Source organism: Zonotrichia albicollis, chromosome 3, assembly GCF_047830755.1.
Source record: "Zonotrichia albicollis isolate bZonAlb1 chromosome 3, bZonAlb1.hap1, whole genome shotgun sequence".
Taxonomy (NCBI): domain Eukaryota; kingdom Metazoa; phylum Chordata; class Aves; order Passeriformes; family Passerellidae; genus Zonotrichia; species Zonotrichia albicollis.
This window is the reverse complement of record NC_133821.1, coordinates 4397143-4424124: the sequence shown is the minus strand read 5'-3', so window position 1 is coordinate 4424124 and position 26982 is coordinate 4397143. Positions and strand designations below refer to the sequence as shown.

The following is a 26982-nucleotide window of genomic DNA, read 5'->3' as shown; positions in this document are numbered from 1 at the left end:
CCCACCTGCCCATTCCATTCAGCCTTGTCCTCCTCACCTATGGTCCCACCGCTTCCACCACCCAGGAGAGGAGGTGCCTGTGCTGAGCTCCGGGCTCTGCTCAGCTGCTCTGGAGGGTTGGAGGGCACATCCTGCCTTCCTATGTGTGGTTAAACTTCCCAGGCCTTATAGAACTCTCCAGAGTTGTGGTGCCCAGTGCAAGGGAAAGTTTAGCCCAAGGCCATCTCCACTTGCTCCAGCCTGGTTACAGAGGGGTGGGCACATGAGCTGTAGCGAGATCTTGCTTGGTGGCCAATTAGTATGGGCTTCCCTACACATGGGCATCTTCAACCTTCCTGGCCCAAGCCACAGACACAGTGAAGGTACAAAACAGTGATGACAGAGCCATGAGTGTGCAAATGTGGGATGAAGCAACAAAAGAACATGGAAATGGGAATTTTATGTCAAATAACAGTGATTTATGTAGAAATGATACATGGCGGTCTCCAGTCCAGACTTCTGCTTAATTTATGACATGCAGATCAAGACTGCATGCTCAGACTCTGGATATTTCCAAGGATGTAGAGGCCACAGCCTCTCTGGGCTCCTCTCTTAATGATTTACCATCTCACAGAGAATTTTTTGCACCAGTATGTCCAGTCAGAACCTCCTCTGATGTGAGGGAAGTTTTGCTGTGCGGGAAGGGATAACACTGGGGAGAGGCAGGACACCATGGGGGAAGATGTCCACTGTCGCCATCAATGTGACAGCCAGACTGTGGGCAGGAAAATTGCGAGCCAGGCAGGAGTCAAACCTACAATCTCCTGATCCGTAGTCAGGCGCGTTGTCCATTGCGCCACTGGCCCAGCACTCACGGTACTCTGGGGGTTCCCATTGCTGGATGGGCTTTGGGACAGAATTAATTAAGAACAGAAAAAATAAATTGTAGGAAATCCCTGGGAAGCAGGTGATCTACTCCCCGCTCAGAGGAGAACAGTCATTGACATCAGGTTGTAGTCAAACTTTAAATAACTCCAAGGATAGAAACTCCAAAGTTTCTCTGGGACCTTGTTCTACCCTGAGACCATTGTTGTCACATGGAGAACTTGTCAAGGCACTGACAAAGGGCAACTGGACCAGGATGACCCGTGGAAGGGGCTGGGACCAAGGCACATGAGGTGCCAGGACATCCTGGGAGTGCTGGCTCTGTCCTGGCTGTGGGACAGCAGTTCTGGAGGCACCTGCATTCTGCTGTGGGATTTGCTATGGTGTCCCTGGTTCTGGTGTGGGCTCCATTCCTGCTCCTTTTGGAGTGTGGGACAGGACATGAGGAGCTTGAGGGAGGATGGATGATGGTCGGGAGAATGAAGGTGCTCAGAAAGAAGGGAGCAGGAGGAATTTGCCTGGGCTAAAAGTGTTGAGCCAGGCAGGAGTCGAACCTGCAATCTCCTGATCCGTAGTCAGGCGCGTTGTCCATTGCGCCACTGGCCCTGTCCCCTGGTCACCCCCATGTCCCTGCCAGGCTGCCCGTGTCCTTCCCTGTGTGGAACAGCCTCTGCTCCCACCACAGAGACGCCAAAGCACAGCCAGTTCAGCATCCAGCAGTGAAGGGTCCCCTGGACCCCCAGCCCCTGACCCCAACCTGCTCAATGCCTGGTCCTGGTCCTTTGCTTTGCCTTTGGATTGAGCTCAGCTGCTCTGTGTGCGTGTCCTGCTGCAGGGACATGACTGGGAGACCTTGTCAGAGGTGAAACGAAAGCCAAAATAAATTATGTTCCTCAGTGTCCACTTGACTACCAAAGAAGTCATCTCTTCCAATAAATGTATTAGTTTGGTCTAGGATGGTCTGCATTTGGTAAATCCTTGGCCTTCCAGTTTTTTCACATCTTTCTTCCATTGGGCATGGATAATTAGGGGTTGTTTCCATAGTGTTCAGGCAGATCCCGAGCTGTGATTGCCCAGATTAGAGCTTTCCAGATGGTCTTTCTCAATATTCTTGAAAAAAATCTTTCCATGTTGTTCATCAGAAACTTGCCCCTTTTCCCATAATCCTACACAGTGTAATTGCTCTTGATTCCCCTCCAGATGTCTCCAGATCCTTGGAGATATTCAGTCCCCTGGACTGACCCTACCACCCCATGTTAACATGCCAGGAAAGCACGTCCAGGTCCTACAGAAGTGATTGAGACTGGAGTTAAAAAGTTTCCTTCATTTTTCTGAGGAAGGCATTAACTCCTTCTTGAGGTAAATTATGGCAGACACACACCACAGTGCAACCTCCCTGCTTGCATCCTGACCCATAATTTCCATCCAGCACAGCTCCTTGCTCATAAGAGAGCTCTGGGCATCATGTTCCCTATATAGTCTAGTCCATGTCCCTACACCCTGAGTCCTGCCCCTCTGTCTGGGTTTGAACAGACAGGTGTCTGCTGAAGAAGGCAGGAGCCTTCCTTGAAATGGAAAATGCAAATCCTCTCCCTCTGAATTATCATAATTTTGAAATTAAGGGGCTCTCAGGCAAAGATATGGGAAGAGCAGTAACGGTTCTTTACTAGGAAAATTAAAAATAAAAATGCAATAGTACAAAAAGAAAACAAACCACTGTCGAAGTCAGAATATGCTCTGATCCCCTGTGGGTCAGGGTTTTGGCAGCAGTCCCACTAAATGGTCGTTGCAGCCCTCCAGCAGTGCAAGCTGTGGCTCTTTTGGAGCAGGGATCCTGCAGGAGGTTGGAGTTTTCCTCTGAAGGTCCAATGGTGCTGTAGATGGGCCTGGTCTTCCTCTGGGAATGCAGGGGAGAAGTAAGCTGCTCCTCTGGGAATCCACTGCAAAAGGTTGCCTGTGGTGTTCCAAACCTCGGATTATATCCAGGTAGGAATGCTTGGCTCCTCCCTCTGGGCAGAGCATCTCCCAATGGGATGATGTAATTTTATCAGCCATGCAGGGACACTCACTGGCCCATTGACAGAAGATATCTACTGAAGGGAGGATTGGTTGTGGAAGAGATAAAGAAAACTTCCCAATGAACAGAAGAAACTGTCCCACCTCTAAGAGACGGAAATAGAATATACACCCCCAGGCTAAGATACCCTCCCACAGTACAGCCCCCCAGAAAAGCAGAGAGGTACCAGTGGTGGCCCAGACTGACCCCGGTGTGATTTGAACACACAACCTTCTGATCTGGAGTCAGACGCGCTACCCTTGCGCCACGAGGTCAGGGTGAAGGGGTCCACGGGCCTGGGATTGCCCCCTGGGAATGTCCTCTCCATGGGGACCACCCTGGGGTGTCCCTGCACCCTGGGAGCAGGGCTGTGGCTGTGGAGGGGCAGCCTGAGGGGAGGGTGGCTGCAGAGACCAGCCCAGGCTGCAGGATGGATATGTGGGGTGGGATGAGGGGAACTACAGGGTCAGTGAGGGCAGGAACCAGGCTCAGGGATACTCCAAGGGAGGATGGTTGTGATGGTGTTCACAGGGGTCTTAGGATGAGGGAAGAAATGGAGATCTGACTCTATATTTCAGAAGGCTTGATTTATTATTTTATGATATATATTACATTAAAACTATACTGAAAGAATAGAAGAAAAGTTTCATCTCAGAAGGCTGGCTAAGCCAAGAATATAATAGAAAGAATGATAACAAAGGCAGCTGCTTCAGACTCTCTGTCTGAGCTAGCTGAGCTGTGATTAGCCATTAATTATAAACATCTAAGATGGGCCAATCAAAGATCTTTCTGTTGACTTCTACAGCAACAGATAACTATTATTTACATTTTGTTCCTGAAGCCTCTCAGCTTCTCAAAAGGAGAAAAGCCTAAAGAAAGGATTTTCAAGAAAAGATGTCTGTGACAGATGGTGGCTTGGGGGGGAACACAGGACAGCCCAAGGTGGGTTTTGGCTGTGGACTCAGAAATGATTTTGGCTATGGACTCAGAAATGGTTTTGGTAGAGTGGAGCACCCATGGGCTCAGGCCAGTCACAGCTCCTGATGTCCTGCCCCAGTCACAGCCCTGTGCTGGCTGGGAGAGGCACCTGGAGCTCCTGCAAGGAGGGCACGATGCTCCCTTGTCCCCAGTCCCACCACTGCAGCTGCCCAGTCCTTTCCCTATGGGTGCTGAGGGCAAGGCTGCCATGGACAACAGTATCAGTAAGGAGGTGAAGCCTTCCTGAACCCTCTCCAACTCCATTCCCAGCTTCATTCCCACCCCATGGAGACATGCTGGAGACAGCCTGCTGGGTACCAGGGTCTGGAGAGGGGCAATACAGGCAGGGGCTGGGGCAGCAGTGCAATGGACAAAGCACCAGGAAACTCCTCCCTGGCTCAGCCTAATCCTGCTAAGAACAGAACTGTCAGTATTGCTACAGTTACAGAGATTTTTAAAGTTATAGAAATGCCATAAAATTATATTAAGTTAGGAAACATTAATTTCGTAGTTAAACACTTACCCTGAATGTGACTCCCTCCAAAAATTCAATTCCTCTGTAAAATCTGGTGCCTGGAACCAAATCCCATCCCTGATGTCCAAACATATTAATAAACACCATGCATTTACTCTGTGAATTACCAGTGCTGAGGATGGAGCAAAGAGGCATTTCCTCTTGCTTTTACCTTTCCACCTGAGCAAATTCTGCACCACGAGGTCCCTTCCTCCTCCAGCACCTTTTCCCACAAGAGGGAGCCAGGAACCAGCTCATGGGCTCCATGAGCTGTAAATCAGGCTGGAAATTAATTTTGTTCACTGAGAATCCTCCATCCCAACATCAGACTGGAAATTCAGCTTGTTTCCTTCCTGGGAATACAATGTTTTTTCCTCCACAACACAAAGGTTTTGCCTATTCAACCCCAATGTTTGCTATTAGATTTTTTCCTCCATATTTTTCCCTGCTGACCACCCCCAGTGGCACTTCTCCTCATCCATTCCAATCTGTCACTTGCTCCTCACAATGTTGTAAATAAAGTCAGGTTTTCAGCCAGTTCCAGGACCACTTCAGCCCAACTGCAGTCAAATCCTGCTGCTTTACATTGCCATAACACAAATCTGGTTAAGTGCTCTGGGAAAGCAGATGTTTCCCATAAATTTAGCATCCCAGGTACTATTTTCAGAGCTGTCCCATGACTGAAAACTTCAATATGAATAAGTCTTCCCTTCTCATAAAAACTCCTTTACTCAAAGGGATGTGAGTCCCAGGCCAGATCAGCAAAACCCTCCAGGGATGGGGACTCCACCAGTGCCCTGGGCAGCTGTGCCAGGGCTGGACAGAGCTTTCTGTGAAGGGATTGTTCCTAATTTCCAATCTAAACCTCCCCTGGTGCAATTTGAGGTGCTCTGTCCCTTGTTTCTTGGGAGAAAATCCCGACCCACCCCTGGCTGTCCCCTCCTGTCAGGAGTTGTGCAGAGCCACAAGGTCCCCCCTGAGCCTCCTTTTCTCCAGGCTGAGCCCCTTTTTCAGCTCCCTCAGCTGCTTCTCACAAGAGATCCTGAGGCAAGGGACAGAACTTCCACCGTCTGTGAGCATTTCTTTTGTGATCCATATAAAACATGTTTCTGACCTGGAATAACCTGGGAAAATAACCCGGGAAAGGAGGAGAACAAAAAAGAGCAAACAAAGTGCAGAGGCATCAAGGCAGGCTGAGATGGTCCTTGAATTTCAGAGTTGGGGTTTTTTTTTGGAATAATTTCTGATCATAATTTGAAGGGGATTGTATAAGCATTTTTTGGTGTGATAGTGAGGACATTCTGGAAATGATTGGGAGGGATTTTAAATGTGAAATTACTGGGCTATCACTCCTCTTCCACTATTGTTAACACACTTAAGGTTTTAAATTTGTACTTCATCTCCCATGGAAACGAAATTTTAAAAGGCAAACATTTCTAGGCCATCACAACAGAATAAGACCATTTTTTAATGATTTAAAGAATAATTGTTGAAAAGGCTGAGTGTCTGCTCCAGTCTGACAAAGAACAACAACAGATCCTGTCACAGAGCTGAGATGAATATCTCAGCTAGGATATCCTTGGATTCAGAGGGAACCTGAGCTAGCTGAAGGGCTCTTGTTGCAGCCTTTGTTTCATCCCTGTCCCTGGAATACCTGGAAATGGACACAAACACCTCTCCTTCAAGACTGGATGGCACCTGCGAATTTGCAATGGAGAGCAAACAAAGAAAGCAGGGAGGCAGTCAGAGAACAATGCACATGGCTGAGGAGGAGGTTTTATTGTTGATATCAAGGCTGCTGGGTCAGAACAACATCAAAAATTACCTTGTACAGAAAGAGGCTGAATAAATGGTGGAGGGAGAGCCTGAGCTGTCAGCTGCCACCTCCATGTGTCTGTTGATATCATTCAAGCTCTGTAGAGACAAATGCTGAGGAAAACTCATTAATCTCACTTGTCACTTGCTCTTTGTGCACCTGCAAAGTTGAAGGTGCTGCTGGTGACACCTGAAAACTGATAATCTGCACTTCATGTATCATAGAAACATGGAGTGGCAGAAGGGTTTGGGATGAAAGGAAACAGAAAAATCATCTCATTCCAAACCCCTGGCATGGACAGGAGCACTGTCCACTTTGTTTTTCTTCACAGAACCTTTCACAGGAAAAAATACCCAACGATTTTATATGTTTGTGTACATTTAAAATGCACACACAAATGATCATTATAATTTATTTCTTTATCTTGGGAACAGCTGTTGCATCACAGACCAAGCAGTAGGATCAGATATTCTCTGTTGCCAGAGAAGCTTTGGCTGTCCCTGGAAGTGTCCAAGGCCAGGTTGGACAGGCTTGGAGAGATGTGGGCTAGTGAAAGATGTCCCTGCCCATGGCAGGGCGTTGGACTGGATGATCTCTAATTTCCTTTCCAACCCAAACTATTCTATGATTCCATGATGATTCTATGATATTCCAGCTGCCTTCTCTTCCACAAATGACTGATTTCCTCCAGACAATCCATTACCAACCACATTGACATTTCAAGTTAATGATGCTCTCTGGGTGGACCCACATTGATAAGGGGCCTTCCCAGTGGTCAGGCAGGCAGGCACAGCTATTTGTCCCTTTGTTTTTGTGCCCCTGAGCCATTGTTCAGGTTTAGCCACGTGCAGAGGTCAGGTTGTACCTGCTGCCTTCCCCTGCCAAGGTTGCCCAGTCAGCCCCAGCTGTTCCCACTGCCCTATAAATGCCAGAGTGTTCCTTCCTCCCCTGCCCAAAGGTTGTGGCATTGTGTCCCTGTCTCCAGGCTGCAGCTGAGACCTTCCACCATGGAGCTCTTCTCCTGCCTCATGGCTCTCCTGCTTTTCCTCCTCCAGGCTGTTCCAGGTAAGGGCCAAGCCCCATGCTGCGGTTTGCCTGTGCAGGAGGCACAGCTCATTTGTGTGGTGGTGCAGAACGTTCTCCTCAGCTCCTTTCCTTAGAGCAGCTCCCTTTATCTAAAAGCAGAAGTGAAAAGTTAGCCTGTGGTGAGCAGGTGTTACACCAGAACCTCCCCACACAAGCTTCTGCCAGGTGTTGGGTCCTATGACTCTTTGAAATGTCTTTTGTGGCACTATAGGATGGCGGCACCATGGAAATCACCTCCTCTTCTAACCCCTGGGTTACAAATTGTCCTCTCTGTGTAGGTAGAAGAGAGCAGAGGTGCTCCCTGGTATTGTTCAGGTTGAACTGCACCACTGACTATGTTTGAATATTCTGGTTCCCCTTCCTCAGCCCTTCTGCTGCACTGACTCATATTCTGATTGTGTTTTTATCCTACCTGTTCTTCATGCTTAATGAAACTCCTCACCTTGGAGAAAGGCTTCCAGAGAAGGAAGGGACTAGGCAAACTGCTTGTTCCTGTTAATTGAGTCAGATCTTGCTTTTGGGGGGTTTTAAAAGTCATAATTTTATATCCAGGGCATGTGGTGACCATGCTGTCCCTTGCATGTCCCTGCAGCACTGCAGTCCCAGAACTCAAAAGCATCCAAGACTGGGCTGTCCCTTCCCATTAGAGCACAAATTGCCAGGATATGTTCAGAAAATTGCCATGAACCTCTATGTTTCACTCCAGTTGCACAAAAAACCTTCCTTTGAATGCTCTGAGGTCCCATGAGTCAGATCCCTAACTGGCTATGTGGGGTTTCAGCAGGAGGAATGGAGATGAGAATGGACTGATCTCGCAGCACAACTGGGAATCCCATTCCCCCTGTGTTGGGAAGGATGAAAGTTTGACAAGAAAGTCTCACAGATATGTATGCTTGGCAGAAAAATTTTTGAATGTAGAATCTGAAGAAGGAATAGAGATGGAAGCAAGTTTTGATATAGAAGAAAAGAATTGCTGAGTCTTACTGGATAACAAAGGAGGCAAAAGTTATATTAGTTAGAAGGGGTTTTTATGACTTAGAGCAAAGCATAAACCCACCTCAAACAAGAAGATATTTTTACCAAGCAGAAAGATAGCACAGGCAAACAAGTCAGCAAATGTTGCAAGTAGAAAAAAGGTCTCAGAATTTTCCACTGCAAGAAAACCGAAAAACAACTTCTAGCTTAAACTGTAATGTACTAAATTTAGTGATTTGAGAATAGTAACATGAATATGGTAATTATAGTAGTTATGATTTGCTATAGGTGAAAGTTTAAGGTATAGATTGGCTCTACTGTATTTTCAGCAAAGTATATAATGCAATGTAACCAAAACCAAAGGGTCTCCAGGCCTGCCTGCAGCTGGAGCTGACAGCTGTAGGCACAGCTCTGTCACCCACAACTCTGGGCTGCTGTAACCTCTTGGAATAGAATAAACTGCATTTTGGAGAGCTCCTGGAATCCCATATCCCTCATTTAGGCTCTTACACCCCTGTAGGTCTCGGCTTGCCCAGGGACACCTCCCGTTGTCTGGAATACCACGGCTACTGCTTCCACCTGAAATCCTGCCCGGAGCCCTTCGCTGCCTTTGGGACCTGCTACCGGCGCCGCAGGACCTGCTGTGTTGGTACGTGTGGGAACCTGTACAGGAGGGAAATTAAATAATTTGGGGGGAAAATGGCTGAACTCAGCCAAACAGACTTTGCCTCCAAATCACAGAATCACAGAATGGGTTGGTTCGGAAGGAAGTTCAAAGTTAATTTCATTCCACCCCCTGCCATGGCAGGGACACCTTCCACTGTCCCAGGTTGCTCCAAGCCCCATCCAACCCAGCCCTGGACACTTCCAGGTGTGGGTCTAAGTCATCTCTTTCCATGTACAAAGAGGGACCTTTGTGTTCCTCCACTGACCCAGTGTGGAGCCTTTGGGGCTGGTCAAAATAAGCCAAAGCTCTATGTCCGGCTGGGGAGATAAAATAAAAGTTTTGGCCCACAGAGAGTTCTCTTTCCCTGATAAATCTTCCTATGATTATCTGCTGGGGGACTGCTGGCTGCACCCACCCTGCTGTGCTTAATAGATGACAACTGACCCTGTTACTTTATCTGAATCTTCCCAGAATTGCTTGTTTTTTGTGCTCCTCAATAGATAATCCTCAACATAAATCATCCATGAATATATACTTTAGAAACAACTGTGCTAATCCTGAAGTTCCTCATCAGGATTCCTGATCCAGCATCCTGGCCACAAGTGGATATTTCCTTACAGTTACTCTATGTGTGTAAAGTGACCACAACCACATCATTATATTATATTATACTATATTATACTATATTATACTATATTATACTATATTATATTATATTATATTATATTATATTATATTATATTATATTATATTATATTATATTATATTATATTATATTATATTATATTATATTATATTATATTATATTATATTATATTATATTATATTATATTATATTATATTATATTATATTATATTATATTATATTATATTATATTATCCTGGATTTTGTGAAATTGCAGCTCAGGATTTTTAGATTCAAGCATCCTTGTGTTTAAAAGTCCTTACTGGATTTTTCTCCCCAGGTTAGGAATTCCTTCCATTTCTTTTAAAACCTCATCCTTCACAATTTTATTAAGTACCACCTACTTGAAATGTACTCATTCTGCATCCATCTTCTTCATAGCTTTACAATATCCCTCCCTCAGTTAATTCTTTTCCAAGCTGGTGGGTCACAAATTCCTTCTTTTACAGAAGTGCTGTGATAAGCCCTGAGGTTCCTCTTTGTGTCTTTGCTTTTGGAGGCTCAGTAAACAACCTCCCAACAATTTTTGTGTATGAGATGGTTTGGATGCCCATGTCAGGTTTCCTGGTTTGACTCGACCCCTCTGAATTGCAGACACCACGTCCAACTTCCATATCTGCCAGGATGAGGGGGGCCATTGTGTGCCCCCAGAAATCAGATGTCTGCAGGAGCAGGAGGGGCTCTGCCCTCGCAGGGGATGGAAGTGCTGCACAGAAGCGTGACAAGGACCTCGTGGGACTGCAGAAAACCATGTGAAGGAACAGCCAAGAAAGCAAACAAATTTTATTCCAAGTGCTGTAGACGTGCCTGCTGTTCTCAACATGCAAAGTGTGTAATTAAATAGAGGTGATGTGTCTTTATAGAAAGAAGGCAATAAATGCTAAATAAACAGGTTTAACAGTCACTTATTTATGAAAAGAGGCAAAATGTCTCTCCATTACATCCACATGCAGAATTGCACAAAAATTTGCTGTTGTAACCTTGGAAACCCCATCCCTTAATCCTTCTTACCAGCCTAATCTTATTTACCATGTTTGATTTTACACTTGGATGCTTTAGAAGACTGAGGACACTTAATCACAGAGTCATTGAGGTTGGAAAAGATCTCAAGGTCATCGAGTCCAACCTGTGACTGATCCTCACCTTGTCACCCCGCCCAGAGCGCTGTGTTCCATATCCTTGGACACTTCAGGGAGCAGCTGAGGGAGCTCGGAAAGGGGCTCAGCCTGGAGAAAAGGAGGCTCAGGGGGGACCTTGTGGCTCTGCACAACTCCCTGACAGGAAGGGACAGCCAGGGGGGTTGGGCTCTGCTCCCAGGGAACAGGGACAGGAGGAGAGGGAACAGCATCAAACTGTGACAGGAGAGGGTCAGGTTGGACATCAGGAGGAATTTCTGCATGGAAAAGGTGGTCAGGCATTAAAACAGGGTGTCCAAGGCAGTGATGGAGTCTCCATCTCTGAAGGATTTAAAACAGACAGATGTGGCATTTGGGGACATGATTTACTGGTGGCTTGGGAGAGCTGGGGAATGGTTGGACTCGATGATCTTGGAGGCCTTTTCCAAAACCTAAATGACTCTATGATTTCAGTTATGTTGTTCTGTTTGGGTATTTTTTTAGGTAGAAAGGGGCTTTTAATTTTACTCTTTAGCCTGTCAGTTGAAGATGTGTTCACAGGGCAGTTTTATTGCCACAGCTGAAGGGACAGCAAACAGCAGGGCCAGGCAGGGCAGCTGGAACATCACATTTTACAGCCAAAGCTGCACACCCACCACAGATTTACCTCCATGAGGGGCACTGATGAACTAACAGCTCTACCACCAGCACTGTGTGCTCATCACACTCAGGAATGAAGCCTCCCAAATTCCTTGGAAGCCAAAGCTGGGAAAAAAAAAAAAAAAACACCCAGGTTTCAGCTGGAGAAAATATTCACACGAGCTCAGATTAAAAATTAATCACTCCCAGCCTGCATCCCTCTTCTCCTTGCAGATCCTCAGAACTCTTTCCTTGCAGGTTACTTCCCTCCTCCCTGTCACTTCCAAGGGATTTTGCTCCAGGTAAAGAGCAGAGGATCTCCCTGAGCTTCTTTTTTTCCTGCTGGAATTCTACCAGCTGCCAAGGAGAGGAATCAGGAAAGCCAGTAACCAGTGAATGTGAAAAAAGTCAACATTGTTTGGAGCAGGAGAGCTGGGTCAGAACGACAAAAGGGTTTCTCAGCAGCAAATGTTACTCCAGGGACTGGAATATAATTAACTCCTGCCTACTCCTCCCCTCTTCCAGGATGCCATCCAGCATGCCAGCAGCACACAGAGGCTTCTGTGAAATGTCACTCCCAGCCCTGGGATTTTCCAGCAGAGCCAAAGGAATGGGGATCCTTGTGCTTGTTTTCATATTCATCTCCCTGACCCAGCACGGTAAGACCAGGAAGGCCTGGGGTGGTGAACAGGATATCTGGGAACAGGGATAATCTTTCTTTACTGTGTCATAGGTACTGAGGAAAGGTTTTTTGGGTGAGAGAGTGGGTGAGGTACTTTGGGAAAATTCATTATTTAATCCCTTGGGGAAATACAAAAAAATGAGCAGGGAGGAGGCTGTGAAAATGGGGCACACACTGAGTTAGGAGAAGCCCTGTGCTCTAGGAAAATGTTCCTGCCTTTTCTCAGGCTGCAGTTGCCCTCCTTGGCAGGGGGAGGACAGCCCCTCCGACCTCCCATGCACAGCCTTTGCCAACATCCTGAAAAAACAACCCCGTGATAAAACATTCCTTGAGGGAGGTTGGCTCAGCAGCTTGGGATTTCTAACAGATATCTGTCCCTCGGATGGGGATCCTGGGTGTGCTCGAGGTGCCCAGGCTCTCCGTGTGCTCCCAGTGCTGGCTTGGCTGGCTGGGAACATGGGAAAAAGGAACCCCACTAATTTTGTCCATGAATTTGCTGCTCCCTTGCCCAGGAGATGCCCATGGACCAGACAGCTGTAACCAGGGAGGGGGCCTGTGCCGAGTGGGAAGCTGTGCTTCTGGGGAATACCTGGCTCAGTTCTGCTTTGAACCCGTCATTCTCTGCTGCAAAAATCTGTCAGCTGCCACCGCAGAGAGCTGAAGGTTTCCAGAAGAGCCCCTGCAGCACATGGAGAGCTGCAGGCTCCACTGGCACAGCACGAGCAGCTGCTGGGAAGGAGATTTTGTGGTTTCCGTGGCTGTGGATTCACTCATGGACTCCTGAACACTTTGGTTTTGCTGTAATTTTTTAGGAAACACTGTGTGACAAGCAAAAACTGGGGCCACTCATATCTGTGGTCCTTTGGGGACTCTTATTGTTATCTGACATGCCCAGGTGAAAAATTGCCTTTCTGCTTACCTAAAACAAATAAACCTGAGGTTTAACAAAGCAGCAAGTGCCCACCTGTGAGTCAGCAATGCTTCCAGTGGTAGGATGGCACTGAGCAGGAGTGGCCACAGCATTCCTCACCTCCCCAGAACACCAGGGGGACTCTGTGCCTTTATTTCCCTTCCCAGACAAAACAGCTGCAATGGGGAAAGTCGTTTTGGCATCACTTTTGGTGCAAAAGGCACCTGGTTTGACATAAAGGTAAGTGTGGTCTGTGCTTCTCAGGCAAGACCCAGCCCCATCCACTTCTCTTTTCCAGGCTGTGTCAGGTTCTCAAGGCAGTCATGGAATCCCAGAATGGATTGGGTTGGAAGGGACATTAAAGATCATCTCATTGCCATGGGCACGGACACCTTCCACTATCCCAGGTTGCTCCAAGCCTGGCCTTGGACACTTCCAAGGATCCTGGGGCAGCCACAGCTTCTCTGGGCACCCTGTGCCAGGGCCTCTCCACCCTCACAGTGAACGATTTTTTTTTCCCTAAATCCCAGATTTACTTATTTTAAACATGGTGGGGAGGCGATCTGAAATCTGTGTCCTGACTGGCTACCCTCTCCAGACTGCAACTCCTTTCTCTTTTGGTCATCCAGCCCTAAGGAAATCAGTCTTTTTGTCCCTCACAACTTTCTTCCTACGAGCTCCCTCTGCCTAAATTAATTTTCTGTCCAAATCCCCTCTCAGCCCTTCTGTGTCTTTTCAACACAAAATTCTGACACTTCCCTGCCTTTGTCAGCTCCTGGTCTCCCTTTCCAGGTAAAATATTTCTCTCTGGGTCAATCATTTCTGTGAAAGCAAGGAAACAATGATGTAATCAGAGAGCTATGCCAACCAGCTGAGGCACTGGTCAGACAGAGCCAGGGAAAAGTCCTCTCTGGGAGATGAAATTCTTGTTCTGATGAATCAAACAGGAAAATTCCCTCTGACCTCAGCAGGATCAGGCCCCACTGCCAGAGGGATGACAATTCATTCATCCAAGAGCCTCAATTCATCCAAGAGTCTCCATTCACTGATGAGCAACCCAGTTGCTCTCCTTGAGTCACCACTGGGACTCCAGTGATGCCTGTGATCCCCTGGAGATCCCCTGCAGTTGGATGAGGAGAGCTCTCAGGAGAGCCAGATAACCCAGAGCAGGCTGTTGGATTGGGAATTGATTCTGAAAAGAGGGACAGGGCTGAATCCAGAGGCAAATTCCAGCCCATGTCCAGCCCATGCCTCTGACGCATGCGGACAAATGAGGGCAGCACGGGAAGGGCTTGGGATCAAGGCACCTCTCCAAAGCAAACAGTTTGTTTCTCACATTCATCCACAAGGTTCATTGTTCCTGCCCCTCATCTGGGACTGCTCAGCCATCCTGGTTACAGCCTGGTTTTCCAGGAAAGTGAGGAGTGGGTTCTTGCAGATCACCTTGCACGTTTCTCTCATAATCACTCGGCATCCTGACCTGATATGCTTCAGACCTACTGGCCAGTGCACCAGGAAAGGTGGAAAAGCTCAGTTTATAGGGAATATTGTCCCTCTGGCACTGGTCTGTCCCTCACAGGCATGGTCCCACAGTCCCACTGCTGTGTGTTCCCTTGTTTGCTGATCTGGATGGAAATAACCTTAAACAAAACCCAAATCACAACCCAGCAACAACCAAAAAAAAAAAAAAGAAACTAAATTCCATCATTATTTCTGTCCAATGGATAAGATGAACTGAATTCCTTTCCAGTCTCACAGAGAGGGAGGAGAGAGAAAGCACCAAGGATAGGATGGATGAATGGCACTTCCAGACTTTATAAAACTCTTTCTTGATGTGGTTTCTTTACCCCTGAACGCACCTGGGGCAAAGCAGCCAGCTCAGCTCATGGGGAGTTGTCACTATATGACACAAAACAACACGATGTGGACACACTGATGTTTTTAAGGTAAAAAAGGGAAGTTTATTTTCTAACTCTAACATTTATAGATTTCCAAAAGTGGCAGTGGATTGAAGGGTGAAAGTGCTACCTCTCCAATGACACAGGACAAAACAACAGCCCATCAGATTTCTCCTCCTCCATAAAAGAATGCAAAACAATGAGTTATTTACATAAAGTGTGTGAGAAAGTTCATTACAAGAATGTAAACATCAGAAGGCTCAGAAAATCTTAAAAAATCAGGGTGACAGGGAGTTGCATGAACAGCAGCATGAGCTGCTTTGGTGTAAGTGTATCACAGGGAATGCTGCTCAGATTAATCCAACCCTAGCTGGAGTATCCTGTAACCTTGGGGAGGAGGAAGAATCATAAAATCATCACAGAATCCCAGAATGGTTTGGATTGGAAGGGACCTTAAAGATCATCCAGTTCCAGCATCCTCTCATGGGCAGGTGAAAGCCAAATGAAGAAGAGGATGTTGGTGGGAAATTCTTGATTGAGCCTTGAACTCCAGCTGCCTGTACCTGATAGAGATCAGAAAGCTATAAACAGGGGTTCTTTAGTATTACCTCAGCAGACATATACCTAAAGGAGAGGCAAAAATCATCCAGACATTTTGAGATGTTTATTTGGGATCTCTGCAGCCACACAGAGCCAGGACAGAGCTCTACCCTCGTGCCAGCTCTGTCAGCAAGCACAACCCTCCTGCATAACTGGGGATTTCAGTCCATCAAAGCATGGCATGGATTCCCTCAGCAGGATTTGTTTGCTGTTCCCAGGCAACAGGCCAGTGTTTGTTTGGCAGAGAGAGACAAATCCTCCTCTCCTGCCCTAAAAACGTCCCTGTGATGCGCAGTCAGGAGCAGGATGGGGCTGGGTGGGCTCCTGCTTGGGGAAGCTGAGGCACCACAGCCACTCTTGGATCCAGGGTGTCCCTCACATTCCTGGCAATCTCACACAAACCAGTGCAACCCCCTGCATGCCCGGATCTTCCTACATAAAGAGAAAAGGGGTCACATTCCAACATTCCACCCGCTCACCTGGAGCTCTTCCCAATCCTGTGGGGTGAAAGGGATCACCTGAGCACAGCCCAGCTCCAGGGTGTGCTGGGGAGATAAAACAGGCCAGGATACTGAGGCTGCGCCTACACAAGTAAATAAAATCACGTGAGGCTCAGAAGTCAGTGGCTGCTCAAATGTGCTGCCAGAAAATGAACTGTTTTCTCCTCTGTTCCTTGGCACGGTTTGGAGGTGGGCACACGCCAGGAATTACCAATAATTCACACCTGGATGTGGTCCTGCACTGGAAAGGAGAAGTTGATTGCACAAGGTGTGCTCTGACCATTTTCTGTGGGGCAAAAACCGTCATTTCTGGCAGTGTCCAGCTCTGGGGGCTCTACCTGAGACAGACATGGACCTGTTGAAGAGAGTTCTGAGAAGGCCATGAAGAGTGGTCTGGAAAGAGAGCCATGGAGGGTTTCTGGGCTAGGGCTGAGCCCAGAGCTGAGCCCAGAGCTGAGCCCACAATAATTTCTTCACATGTTGAATTCAGGTTGAATTGCAGGGTTCTATCAGTGCTTGCTTGTTTGTCAAAATGCTGTCAGTGGGATTGGGAGTAGGAGGTGGCATCACAAGCTGGAAAAAGGCTTCATTTACCTCAGGAATTGCTCCTGCTGGCAAAACCTTATCCAAGGATGCATTTAAAATAAAAACTTATCCCAGATGCATTTAAAAATCAGCCTGCTCAGATCCTGGACTGAAGGCAATGAAGTCAGTGGAAACATCCCTCCCATTTGGGGCCAGGGAGCAGATATAGATTGATTCAACTCCTCCCAGCCCCAAAACCTCTCAAGCACCCAGGAGCCCATTCCTGTGCCACGTGTCTGAGCACAGATCAGCCTTTGTGCATGGTGAGCTCTGAAAAAAGACATCTGCTGGCAGGTTGGGGAGCAGGGGAGGCTGGGAGGCTGCTGGGCCAGCCCCAGTGGGCTCACCAGAGGCTGGGGCCAACCCAGCAGCAGGACCATGCCAAGGGGAGCCAGACCAGCTGTTGTACAAGAAGTTGCCCAAGGGACAGAGATTTCCTGCCCCTAATTTCTGGAGGAAATCTGTTTTTTGTTGGTACTGGATAGTCCTGGATTTCTTTCCCAAGGCACGTTCTGCAGCTCAACCCATTTGTAGTGGTGTGGAGGATGCAGCCTGGTCTCCATGGAACCTGCAGCATCCAAACAGCTCCAGGCACAAATCCCCCTCTGCAGTGGTGCTGCTCCCAGCATGGGAGAGCAGCTGAGCTGGAGACAAACAAACACCTGGAGCTTTGCCATCCAACATTGGGAACACCGTGGCCACGTGGTACCCTGGCCCCGTGCTCCACATCCTCTCTGGAGAGCCCCAAGCCATCTGCACACACATGTTCAGACACTGCATGTCACGCACTCAGAGCGGGAAACTCGCAGGAGCATCCACACGTTCCTTCCTGCTTGGACTGCAGCTCAAGGACTGATGTCTCCTTTCTGCTGGATGAGCTCTCCCTAAAATTGCTTTCTTTGCTTTGGAGCTTCTTCCCTGAGAGGGTGGTGAGGCCCTGGCAGAGGGTACCCAGAGAAGCTGTGGCTGTTCCATCTCTGGAAGTGCAGAGGGCAAGGTTGGACAGGGCTTGGAGCAGCCTGAGATAGTGGAAGGTGTCCCTGCTCATGGCAGGGGGTGGAACTGGATGGGCTTTTAGGTCCCTTCCAATCCAAACCATTCCATGATTCCATAATTTCACAAAATCCCTCTCCACCGTCTCTCAAATTGGAGATGCCAGTCCTCAGAGGTACAGGGTGGGCTATTGCCTTTTCCAGAGGCTCACACACATCCCTGCATCCAGCTCTCCCCCAGGTGGGTTCCAAGGTCCATCTCCCTTCCCAGGCTGTGCCTGGCCAGTTTGCAGCTCACCCTGCCTAAGAGCTCAGTGTTCCCTACTCCAAAGTCCAGCTGGTGAAGGCCCCTTTATCTGCACTGTTTGATGAAGGTCATCCTTGTTCTGTTCAAGCAGCCTGAAGGACATGGGGTTTGCATTGTCCAGCGCCCCCTGGCATCCAGCCTGCAAAGAAAAATCCATTGAGGCGACTTCTGAAGGGAAAAGGGAAGAGTTGGTGATGGCCTCTGCTGCATCACCACTGTAGGAAAAACCTTTCTAAAGTTTCTATTTCCTCTTCCTCCATTTGTTCTTGGCTGGGGGACATTCCTGCTCATTGTTTGCTTTGTGTTGTTTTCCCAAGTTGAAATGCAGGTCTCACCTCTACTGATTTCCTGGAACTGACCTGGAGAACTGGTACAAACCTGAGAACCTGCCAGGATCCCTGGGAGAGCTGCAATCCACCTGCTTTCCTGATGCCCCTGAGCATTGCAGGGAGATATCCCAACTTTCCCATTGAATGAGTACATAAATGAATAAAATATTAAATTGCCTTTTTTTCTTGGCAGCTGTAAACAAAACCTTGGCAAGCATCCTCTCTGCAGCCTGGAAGTTGAGAAATTGAAGCAGATCCATGATTTTTTTAAGGATCCCATTATTTCCAAGCCAGCTCTGTGTGTTGGGGAGTGCTGAGGATGAGACTCTGGATTTTCTCATACTTGATGGTGTCAGTGCTAAACACAGAGGGTGAGAGCTGGAAATATAAAAAAAAAAAAAAAAACACAAAACCAAACCAAAACACAACATTTTGATACTGCAAACACTTGGACTGGATTTTAACATCACATGCTCAAGCCTACACACACAGAGCCAGACTGGGTCAGTCCCAACATCCTGTCTCCAGCAGCAAGCAGTAGCAGACTCCCCAGTGCTCAGTGTAATTGTCAACAAAACCCTGATTTTCCCTTCACCTTTTGGTCTTTTTCCCTCTATTTTTTTCTTTTATTTCCCCTTTCTGTCTGTAACACGATGTGACTGACAGCAGGCACACCCCGTGCAACTGTTTGCCATCATGTTGAAATGCACCTGAGGTTGACAAAGTTCCCTCCACTCCAGGAAAATTACACAACCCCCTCCCTGGCCTCTATAAATCCAGAATTTCCCTCTTATTCCTCTCTTTAGGGCCCTTCACTCCTCCTGGGGGTGGAACCTCCACCCACACCGAGCCATGAGGGTTCTCCAGCTGCTCCTGGCAGTCCTTGTCATTCTCCTCCTCCAGGGCGCTCCGGGTAAGGACAAAATCCTCACAGGGGTTCCTGCAGGACTGTGGACAGGGAAAAGGCAGGTTCCTACTCTTCTGAGGTAGAAGAGGACAAGACAGGGCCCCCAGGTCAAGGCTGAGCTAACTTGTGCTTCCAAGGAAAAAATTTCTCCTGGGATGGTCTCCATGAAGTTCCTGCATTCAGCTGTCATGAGTTCATGGATTGTGCATCCCCTCCTCTCTGTGCCCTCAAAACTCACCCAGAAATGCTGAGCCTAAGCCAGGAGCCTGAGCTTTGCTCCTGGCCAGGATCAAAGCCTCATCCTCCACCAAACAAGGAGAATCCCATTAAATTATCTATGAGTGGAATACAGATGTAGCAAATGCAGGAAGACGCAAGTGTGGCCAGAAGGTTGAGGGAGGTGATTTTCACCCTCCGATCTGCTCTGATAAGATCCCACCTGCAAAGCTGCCTCCAGATTTGGGATCCCCAGCATCAGAATCTGATGGAGCAAGTCCAGAGGAAGCCATGGAAATGCTCCAGGGCCTGGAGCCCCTCTGCTCTGGAACCAGGCTGGGAGAGCTGGGGGTGTTCACCTGGAGAAGGATCCAGGGAGAGCTCAGAGCCCCTTCCAGGACCTAAAGGGGCTCCAGAAGAGCTGGAGAGGGACTTGGGATGAGGAACGGAGGGACAGGACAAGGGGGAATGGTCTTAAGTTGAAGGAGGGTAAGTGTAAATTAGTTATTGGGAAGGAATTCTTGGCTGTGAGGGTGGTGAGGCCCTGGCACAGGTTGTCCAAAGAGGGTGTAGACTCTCCATCCCTGGAAATGTTCAGGGCAAGGTTGGATGGGGCTTGGATCAGCCTGGGATAGTGGGAGGTGTCCCTGCCCATGGCAGGAGGTTGGAAGTAGATGGTCTTTAATGTCCATTCCAACACAAATCATTCTGTGTATCTTTGATTCTACAAAATCAAAACTATCTTTCAGGGGGAAAAGAAGAGGGAAAGGCAGATAATTTTTTGTTTGTTTGTTTTCTTCTGGAATTCTGGTTTGATAGAAATTTATTCCATGACTTGGTATTTTTGCTGTATATTTTTGCTGTCTGCTTGAATACACATGTCAGGGGTTTGGGTTTCATTCAGGTGTAAGGTAGTGACCTTAGCAGGACTTTGGTGATATCACTTTTGCAGAAGGCAAACCTGATAACCAAAAAGAGGAGATTTACTTGCTTAGCCTGTTTATCTCGTCATTTATTTAACCCATGTCCTGGGGACAATGAAGGGAGAGAGAAGGGTTTGCCCACCCCACTAGTGGTGGTGGACCCTCCAGAACCCCCAAATTTGGTGTTTCTGCTGTGTCTTAAGAGGAGCACATGCCCTTTTAATCGAAACAGCAAAAGATTTGAAAAACCCAAACAAACAAAAACCCCAAAACACCAAGAAGCCAAAAAACCTCAAAAGGAAACAACAGGTAAAACAACTGTTCCAAAAGGCCCTTCTCTGTCTTTTGATGCTGTCCAGCCTCACTTAACTCATCCAACCTAACACAGCCAACCCAAACCTGACTGTCTCACCCAAGCCAGTCTTTAGAAGACTCCCAGTGCTTGCTGGATGGAGAAGCTCCTCCCAAGCACATCTGATCCTCACCATGGAAACACCTGAATTTCCCTGCTGCCAGCTGAGAGCATCCCATTGCTCAGCTGCAGTAGTCCGCGGCCTAAAACCTGAAGTCCAGCTACCGAGAGGGCGACCAACAGCCCACTGCAGTCGGTGGGAGTCAGTCGCGGTGGCAGAGCCCCAGAGCTGGCTGCTTCAGGCACCCCTCGGCGTCAGTGGCCTCGGGCTGTGCCTGCAAGGGACGAGGTATCGGCGAAAGCTGCTGTGCTGGTTGAAGGAAAAAGAGTCGGACACTCCCCGGGGTCCAAATGGGTTTAATGCCTCTGGCAATCCGACGTTGGGGGGGCCAGGGACCAACCGGGAGTGACAAAAGACAGTGGGGGGGGGGGGGGGGGGGGAAACAAGGGTTTTAAAGGGAGGTGGAAACCAAAGGAGGGGTTTACAAATTAACCAATTAGGGAAGGTCGGGGGATGAGCTTAACATAACAAACAACATAGTGAATCCAATAAGTACAAATTAAAGGAGGGGCCCCGGGACCTCAGCCAACCATAACCCCCAGTAAAATGAAAGTTCTGGAAGACTGGGAGGTGTGGGGGGTGATTGACTGGGCCCGGGGAAGAGGAAAAGTTTACTTAAAAGGGAATAAAAGGGAGAAGAAACTATATAATGTAGGTAATTGACACAAACCAAGGGCAGGGGTAACCATAGTAACATAACTGCCAGCAGGGCTACGGCGGGAAATTTAAGGAGAGCAAAACCATCTTCACAGAATGGGGGGGGAACAATACATAACACGAGAGAATATTACAAAAACTTAAAAACACACTACAACACTCAGCCACCAACACCAGTGGAGTTCCCAGTAGATTTTGGAGCTCTGAGTAGGTTCCAGCTCTCCTCACCAGGTCTCCTCTCCTCTTTCCCCAGCAGCCAGAGGCCTTTCAGACACGCAGCAGTGCAGGAACAGCCGTGGCCACTGCCGGAGGCTGTGCTTCCACATGGAGCGCTGGGAAGGGAGCTGCAGCAGTGGCCGCCTGCGCTGCTGCCGGTGACAGCGGCCACCCCAGGGGGCTGTGACAGCCCCAGGAGTGCCAGCACAGTGATCCTGCAGCCAGAACTGTACACAGAGCCTGCCCTCAGACATCTCTGTACCTCTACGTGGAGCTTGGTTTGTCTGCCACCAATAAACTTCTGGGTTTGCTGTGTCCTGCTGGATCCATGATTCCCCTCACATGGAGCTCCCTGCCTGGCACTTGGGGCTTGATGGTGCTGGAGGTGCACTGGGGGATCCAGATTGTCTGCACAAAGGTGGCAGATGTGGTGTGTGACCGTGTTCACAGGGGTTCTTGGAGGAGGGAAGAGATGACAATCTGACCCCATGTTTCAGAAAGCTTGATTTATTATTTTATTATATATATTATATTAAAACGATACTAAAAGAATAGAAGAAAGGTTTTCATCAGAAGGCTAGCTAAGAATACAAAAATAAGGAATGATAACAAAAGCTTCTGTATCGGACAAAGAGTTCAAGCCAGCTGACTGTGATTGGCCATTAATTAGAAATAACTCTATGAGACCATTCACAGATCCACCTGTTGCATTCCACAGCAACAGATAATCATTGTTTACATTTTGTTCCTGAGGCCTCTTAGCTTCTCAGGAGGAAAAAATCATAAGGAAAGGATTTTTCATAAAAGATGTCTGTGACAGTGGTGTAGGGCAAGGGGTGTCCTTCCAGACTGGCAGCAAGAGAGGGATCTGCTGGGCTGGTCCAAGTTATGAAACCTCTCTTTTGACCCATTCCTACACCTCTGTCTCAGTCACTGCCTTTAACAATCTCAATTTCTAGCTCTGCTCAGAAGAGGCCATAGCAGGATTCATCCTCTTCAAGGGGATGGATCCAACACAGAGGTATGATTTTCCCTCCAGAAGTTCCTCTTCCTTGTTGTAGTTGAGAAGGAGACAATACAAAGCAACACACTCCATTTTCAGAAGGCTTCAAACTGATTTTATTATAGCATGCATGCTTTTTATACATTCTAACAAAACTCATAAGTTTTCACTTTACTCAGTGGTCATAAAAGACAAACAAAGTGCTCATTGGAATGGGCAGTTGCAGGTTTCTCTTATTTATCCTTCTTTCTTTCTTGGTTTCTATGTCAATGACCTTGGTAGAAAATTCTTTCAGGGGTAAACATGGATCCTCTTATCAAATTTCTCACAGAACTTGCTGTAGAACCTCTTCCATTCTTCCTCTCCTATAGCAACAAGGTGAACCTGGGTGTGCGACTCAGGTTATCCAACCTGATCTCCTGGAAGGTGTCCCTGCTCATTGCAGGCCTGCTGGTATAGATGACACTTAAAGCTTCCTTCCAACCCAAACCATTCCATGATTCTGTGATCCACCTCTGTGAGGGGGTAAAGGTGGGTAAGGCTGAGAAATCCCCATGGGGAAAACAATTCAAACAATTCACTTGGTCTCACAGGGAATGTGGTAGGCTCTGCATCTGGCCTGCTCCTGCACGGAGCCATTCCCAGGTGAAATCTTACTTCCATAGTGCAAGTGATTCCAAACTCTACCCCAACATCATCCGAGGGGTATCACTGCCATAGACTGATTTACTGAGTAGAATTAAGAGAGGGAATGAGCCAAGGCCAAGTTCACTTCCAGCAGCTCCTCACCAAGGAGTGAGAGTTGTTGACTGTGGACTGTTGTTTACTGAAGGAAGGGGAATTGCCCATTGTGTTGCTTGCTCTGGAGCAGGACCCCCAAAGCAATTCCTCACCTTGGAGATGGTGAGGTGGAAAGGAGGTGGTGTAGGAGAGCAGAAATAGAGATGAAGGAGGTGTAAGTTGAAAGTTGGCTTGAAAGAGTGTGAAAATCTCAAGAGAAAAACTGGAAGATTTATATCTGGAAAACACCCAGTGTGGTACTCAGGACATGGAAAAAATGAGGTGGGCAAAATTCCCACCCCCAGCTGCACACCTGGCTTCAACCTAAACCCACTCTGCTTTCCATCCCAGAGGCACCAGTCTTTCCCTGGAGGAAACCAGTAAAACCAGTGACCCCAGTGGAGACCTGCCCCATCTCTGGCTGGACTGTGAGCAGGGAAAGCTCCCCTCACTCCTCCCCACCATGAACTGAGGCAAGTGAGGGCCTGCTGGGCTCCATGCTGGGACACCCCATCCTTGCTCCTGTGGCTCTGCAGGCTGCAAACACGGTGGCAATGCTTTCAGGCAGTCCCCTCTCCTGGATGCTTGTCCTTTCCATTGTTGAGTGACACTCTGGCTCCTCAGGGACCTCGGGAAGCTCAGCCAGAGGTTAGCAGCCACTGTGGCTCGCAGGAGCCATCAGCCCCATCGAGAGATAAGCTCCCCTTGATAACAGGACCTGCCAGAACTGAGCCTCCACTTTTTCCACCTTTTTGAAGTCTGGCCGGTGAAGTTTTGCAGAACTTTGTCTTTTTGCCAAAGTAACCAACTTCCAGCTCCAGCCTTTGCCTTCCCTCCTTTTCCCCGGCCTCCTCCCCTTTTGCCTTCCCTCTTCCTCCTCACTCCTCCAAGCGTGATAGGGATTCTGGGGGGAGGATGGACATGACCAGGGGGTGATGTCATCTGTTTTTGGCCCTTCAGAGAGTTAGACACGTCTGCCTCTACCCAGCCTGGCGCCGGGAGCAACTGGGAGCCTTCCTCTGACAGCCGCCCCTGCGCCTTATCAGGGGCAGGGTGACATCCCGGGGCTGGGATGCCGGACCTGAGAAGGAAAGGAGGTGGGGAGCCCCTGAATGAGCCCTGTGAGAGGCTGTGTGCACAGGGATGTGTCTGTGTGTGTGTCTGAGCTCGCTGGCAGCAGGAAAATCACTCCCTGCAGGATGGAGCTGGCTATCAGCTGCAGGAGAGGGGGAAAGCACCTCTGTGCCAAAGCCCGGCCTAGTCAGGGGTGATGCTGTCACCCAGATTTGCTCCTGGGGTCTCGGGGATTTAGCTGGTTAGAATGACCTTGAGATGCATCAGAAAGTCTCTTTTCCCAGCCCAGCAGTTGAAGAAGGAGTCAGAAGTCCTCAGTTCTCATTCTCAAGGTTGTTTATTTGCTCTTACCTAATACATTTTCTTTCTGACCCGCTGAGATTTGTCCAGCATGTCAGTTCACGGCACACTGACCACCTTGGATTATCTTTTTATACCAAAAATTACATGTGTATTATTTACAATTACTTCCCAATACCTATCACCTATGTTAGACAGTGAGCTTCTACTCTAAACCAATCCAAAAGTGCCAACATCACAGCACAAGATGGAGGCCAAGAAGAAGAAGGAGAAAAGCTGGACATGCCCAGATTCCTCCATCTTGCCCCCTGAACCCCCGTTCTAAAAACCCCAAAAAATCTATTTTTCACCCCGTGACAAACTAGTTATTATTCTACTTAGACTTTCATGGCTTGCATATCTTCATATAAAGTTGGTAACTTTTTCCATGGGTCATTGTCAAAGTCACAGATGCCTTGGGCTCTGTGCCAGGGTCTCTGAGCCCCCTGGCAGGGGTCTGGGCAATCCAGGTCAGCCAGAGGGATGTCCTGAATTATGACACTGGGGGGGTTTAACCTCTCATATCCCAGGCAGACAATCTGGAAAATCCATCTAGAAAAGGTTAGAAGATTCCCCTTGCCATCAAAGGAGAATATCAGGGCAGATGGAGGGAGACAAATTAATGTGTCCCATACCCAAAGCTCAGGGTCTGGAGTGCTCTCAAGCAGAGCTGGGTACAAATTTACCATGGAAATGGTATAGGGATGGACTTTTGTGTCCTTCTCTTGTTTTGGCACTTTCTCCAAGGTGGAATGCAAAACCTTCATTCTTTTTAAAATGCTAACACCAGCCCCTCTTTTCTTGTCTCCCCCAGAAAGATAGCTTGATCAGAAAAGTGTGAAATATTTTTGGCTAAATCCAGGGAAAACTGGGCTTCCTATATTCTACAACACAGCTTTCAGAAGGGAAAAGCCTTGTGGGACATGGGAGCCCAAGGAGAGAGACAGTTCCCCACAGCAATGGTCTTCAAATAAATTCAATTTTGTATTATTTTTTTATGTTAGAAAGAATATTTTACCCCCTGTTCTGATGGATCATCATGCTTACTTTGGAGACCAGTGCTCTGGAGGGAAAGGGAAATTTTGGGGAGAACATCTACAGCCCCTGAGGATTGGGACAGAAATCTAAACAACTGGTGGGTCTCCTTCCAGTTGGAAAATGTATAAAGCTGATTTTCTTTTGCTTGAAATAACTAAAGTTTTCTGCAAAAGTCATTCTCAGTTGTTGTAACTAGAGTGAGAAAATAGATACTGAAAAACTAGGAGTGCTATAAAATCAGAGGGAATGGCCTCAAGCCGTGCCAGGGGAGGCTCAGGTTGGACACCAGGAGGAATTTCTCCATGGAAAAGGTAGTCAGGCTTTGGAAGGGGTTGCTCAGGGGTGTTTGGAGTCCCCATGCCTGGAGGTGTCTAAGAAATGACTGGATGTGGCCCTCAGTGCTCTGGGGGTGACAAAGTGGGAAATCAGTCAGAGGTTGGATTCAATGGTCTTGGAAATCCTTTCCAGCCTAAATGATTGTGTGATTCTGTGTCAAATGAACCTCTGCCACCAAAACCTGGCACTTTTTTCCCATGAATAAATTGGTGTCCTGTTCGTACATCCTGAAAAGGGGACTGGGAATAAACACAGCCCCTGGCACTGCCCCTGCTGACCTCGGCTCTCCACATCAGCACAAAAACCTGGCAGTGGCTCAGTGGCTCATCTCAGGGGCTGTGCAATAAAGTACACGTTTTTTTCTAGGCATAAATAAATGACTTCACCCTCCTGGCAAGCTGCTCTGGGCTCTTTCATCAGCTCCACGTGGAAGAAGGGCAGTGATGGAGCAGCACAGCCCCCTCTCCCCGCCAAGGGAGCACTGCTGATGGGGACGCTCCAAAACAAACACGGTGCTGAGCAGCTGCTGGGCTGCTCCCCAGCACAACAGCAAAGCCACCTGAAGCCAAAATCTCGTGGCTCTCAGTTTGGAGATGCCCCAGAGCAGGGTGGAATTTGGGGAATGTGCAAGGGAATGGCTTTGCACCCCAAATGGCGAGGGTTGGATGAGCCCTTTCCCCTCTCCAGCCTCCTCCCCAGGATCACAGCTTGCAGGACCCTTCCCCAAATCCCACAATCATTGAGGTCTTCATCCAGGACTATCCCCCCGTGCCTGGGATGGACACAAAAGCTGTCAGGAGTCTTTATTGTCCAGATCTGTGA

At 48.1% G+C, this 26982-nt stretch overlaps 3 protein-coding genes and 3 non-coding genes across 7 annotated transcripts; 3 read left to right on the top strand and 3 right to left on the bottom strand.

The window, feature by feature from the left end:
• Nucleotides 1–772: 772 nt before the first annotated feature.
• TRNAR-ACG (transfer RNA arginine (anticodon ACG)) lies at nt 773–845 on the bottom strand. The gene has a single exon. It is a non-coding gene; the product is annotated as a tRNA-Arg (tRNA).
• A 552-nt stretch (nt 846–1397) lies between these two features.
• Nucleotides 1398–1470, bottom strand: TRNAR-ACG (transfer RNA arginine (anticodon ACG)). The gene has a single exon. It is a non-coding gene; the product is annotated as a tRNA-Arg (tRNA).
• A 1653-nt stretch (nt 1471–3123) lies between these two features.
• On the bottom strand, nt 3124–3195 carry TRNAW-CCA (transfer RNA tryptophan (anticodon CCA)). The gene has a single exon. It is a non-coding gene; the product is annotated as a tRNA-Trp (tRNA).
• A 4040-nt stretch (nt 3196–7235) lies between these two features.
• Nucleotides 7236–10456, top strand: LOC102069662 (gallinacin-11-like). Its single transcript, XM_005495423.2, has 3 exons — nt 7236–7293; nt 8810–8938; nt 10236–10456. The coding sequence occupies exons 1-3, from the start codon at nt 7236–7238 to the stop codon at nt 10361–10363; spliced, it is 315 nt and encodes a 104-aa protein (XP_005495480.1). The 3' UTR covers nt 10364–10456.
• Nucleotides 10457–11557: 1101 nt separating this feature from the next.
• Nucleotides 11558–12738, top strand: LOC113460315 (gallinacin-12-like). Of its 2 annotated transcripts, XR_012579807.1 has the most exons (3): nt 11558–11697; nt 11921–12054; nt 12590–12728. XR_012579807.1 is itself a non-coding variant. In XM_074538648.1 (2 exons), exons 1-2 carry the CDS (start codon nt 11922–11924, stop codon nt 12736–12738), a joined length of 282 nt encoding a protein of 93 aa, XP_074394749.1. In that variant the 5' UTR covers nt 11586–11921. The 2 variants fall into 2 exon arrangements, 1 of the variants encoding a protein (XP_074394749.1); XM_074538648.1 differs by having other exon boundaries at nt 11586–12054; nt 12590–12738.
• Nucleotides 12739–18973: 6235 nt separating this feature from the next.
• Nucleotides 18974–21906, top strand: LOC141728667 (gallinacin-13-like). The gene is made up of 2 exons (XM_074538647.1): nt 18974–19111; nt 21631–21906. Exons 1-2 carry the CDS (start codon nt 19051–19053, stop codon nt 21750–21752), a joined length of 183 nt encoding a protein of 60 aa, XP_074394748.1. The 5' UTR covers nt 18974–19050; the 3' UTR covers nt 21753–21906.
• Nucleotides 21907–26982: the final 5076 nt, after the last annotated feature.

Coding starts and splice junctions, on each gene's coding strand:
- LOC141728667 (XM_074538647.1), top strand. CDS start 19,051: ATGAGGGTTCTCCAGCTGCTCCTGGCAGTCCTTGTCATTCTCCTCCTC. Junction 19,112..21,630: donor CCTCCTCCAGGGCGCTCCGG/GTAAGGACAAAA, acceptor TTTCCCCAGCAG/CCAGAGGCCTTTCAGACACG.
- LOC113460315 (XM_074538648.1), top strand. CDS start 11,922: ATGCCATCCAGCATGCCAGCAGCACACAGAGGCTTCTGTGAAATGTCA. Junction 12,055..12,589: donor CATCTCCCTGACCCAGCACG/GTAAGACCAGGA, acceptor TCCCTTGCCCAG/GAGATGCCCATGGACCAGAC.
- LOC102069662 (XM_005495423.2), top strand. CDS start 7,236: ATGGAGCTCTTCTCCTGCCTCATGGCTCTCCTGCTTTTCCTCCTCCAG. Junction 7,294..8,809: donor CCTCCTCCAGGCTGTTCCAG/GTAAGGGCCAAG, acceptor ACACCCCTGTAG/GTCTCGGCTTGCCCAGGGAC. Junction 8,939..10,235: donor CCGCAGGACCTGCTGTGTTG/GTACGTGTGGGA, acceptor TCTGAATTGCAG/ACACCACGTCCAACTTCCAT.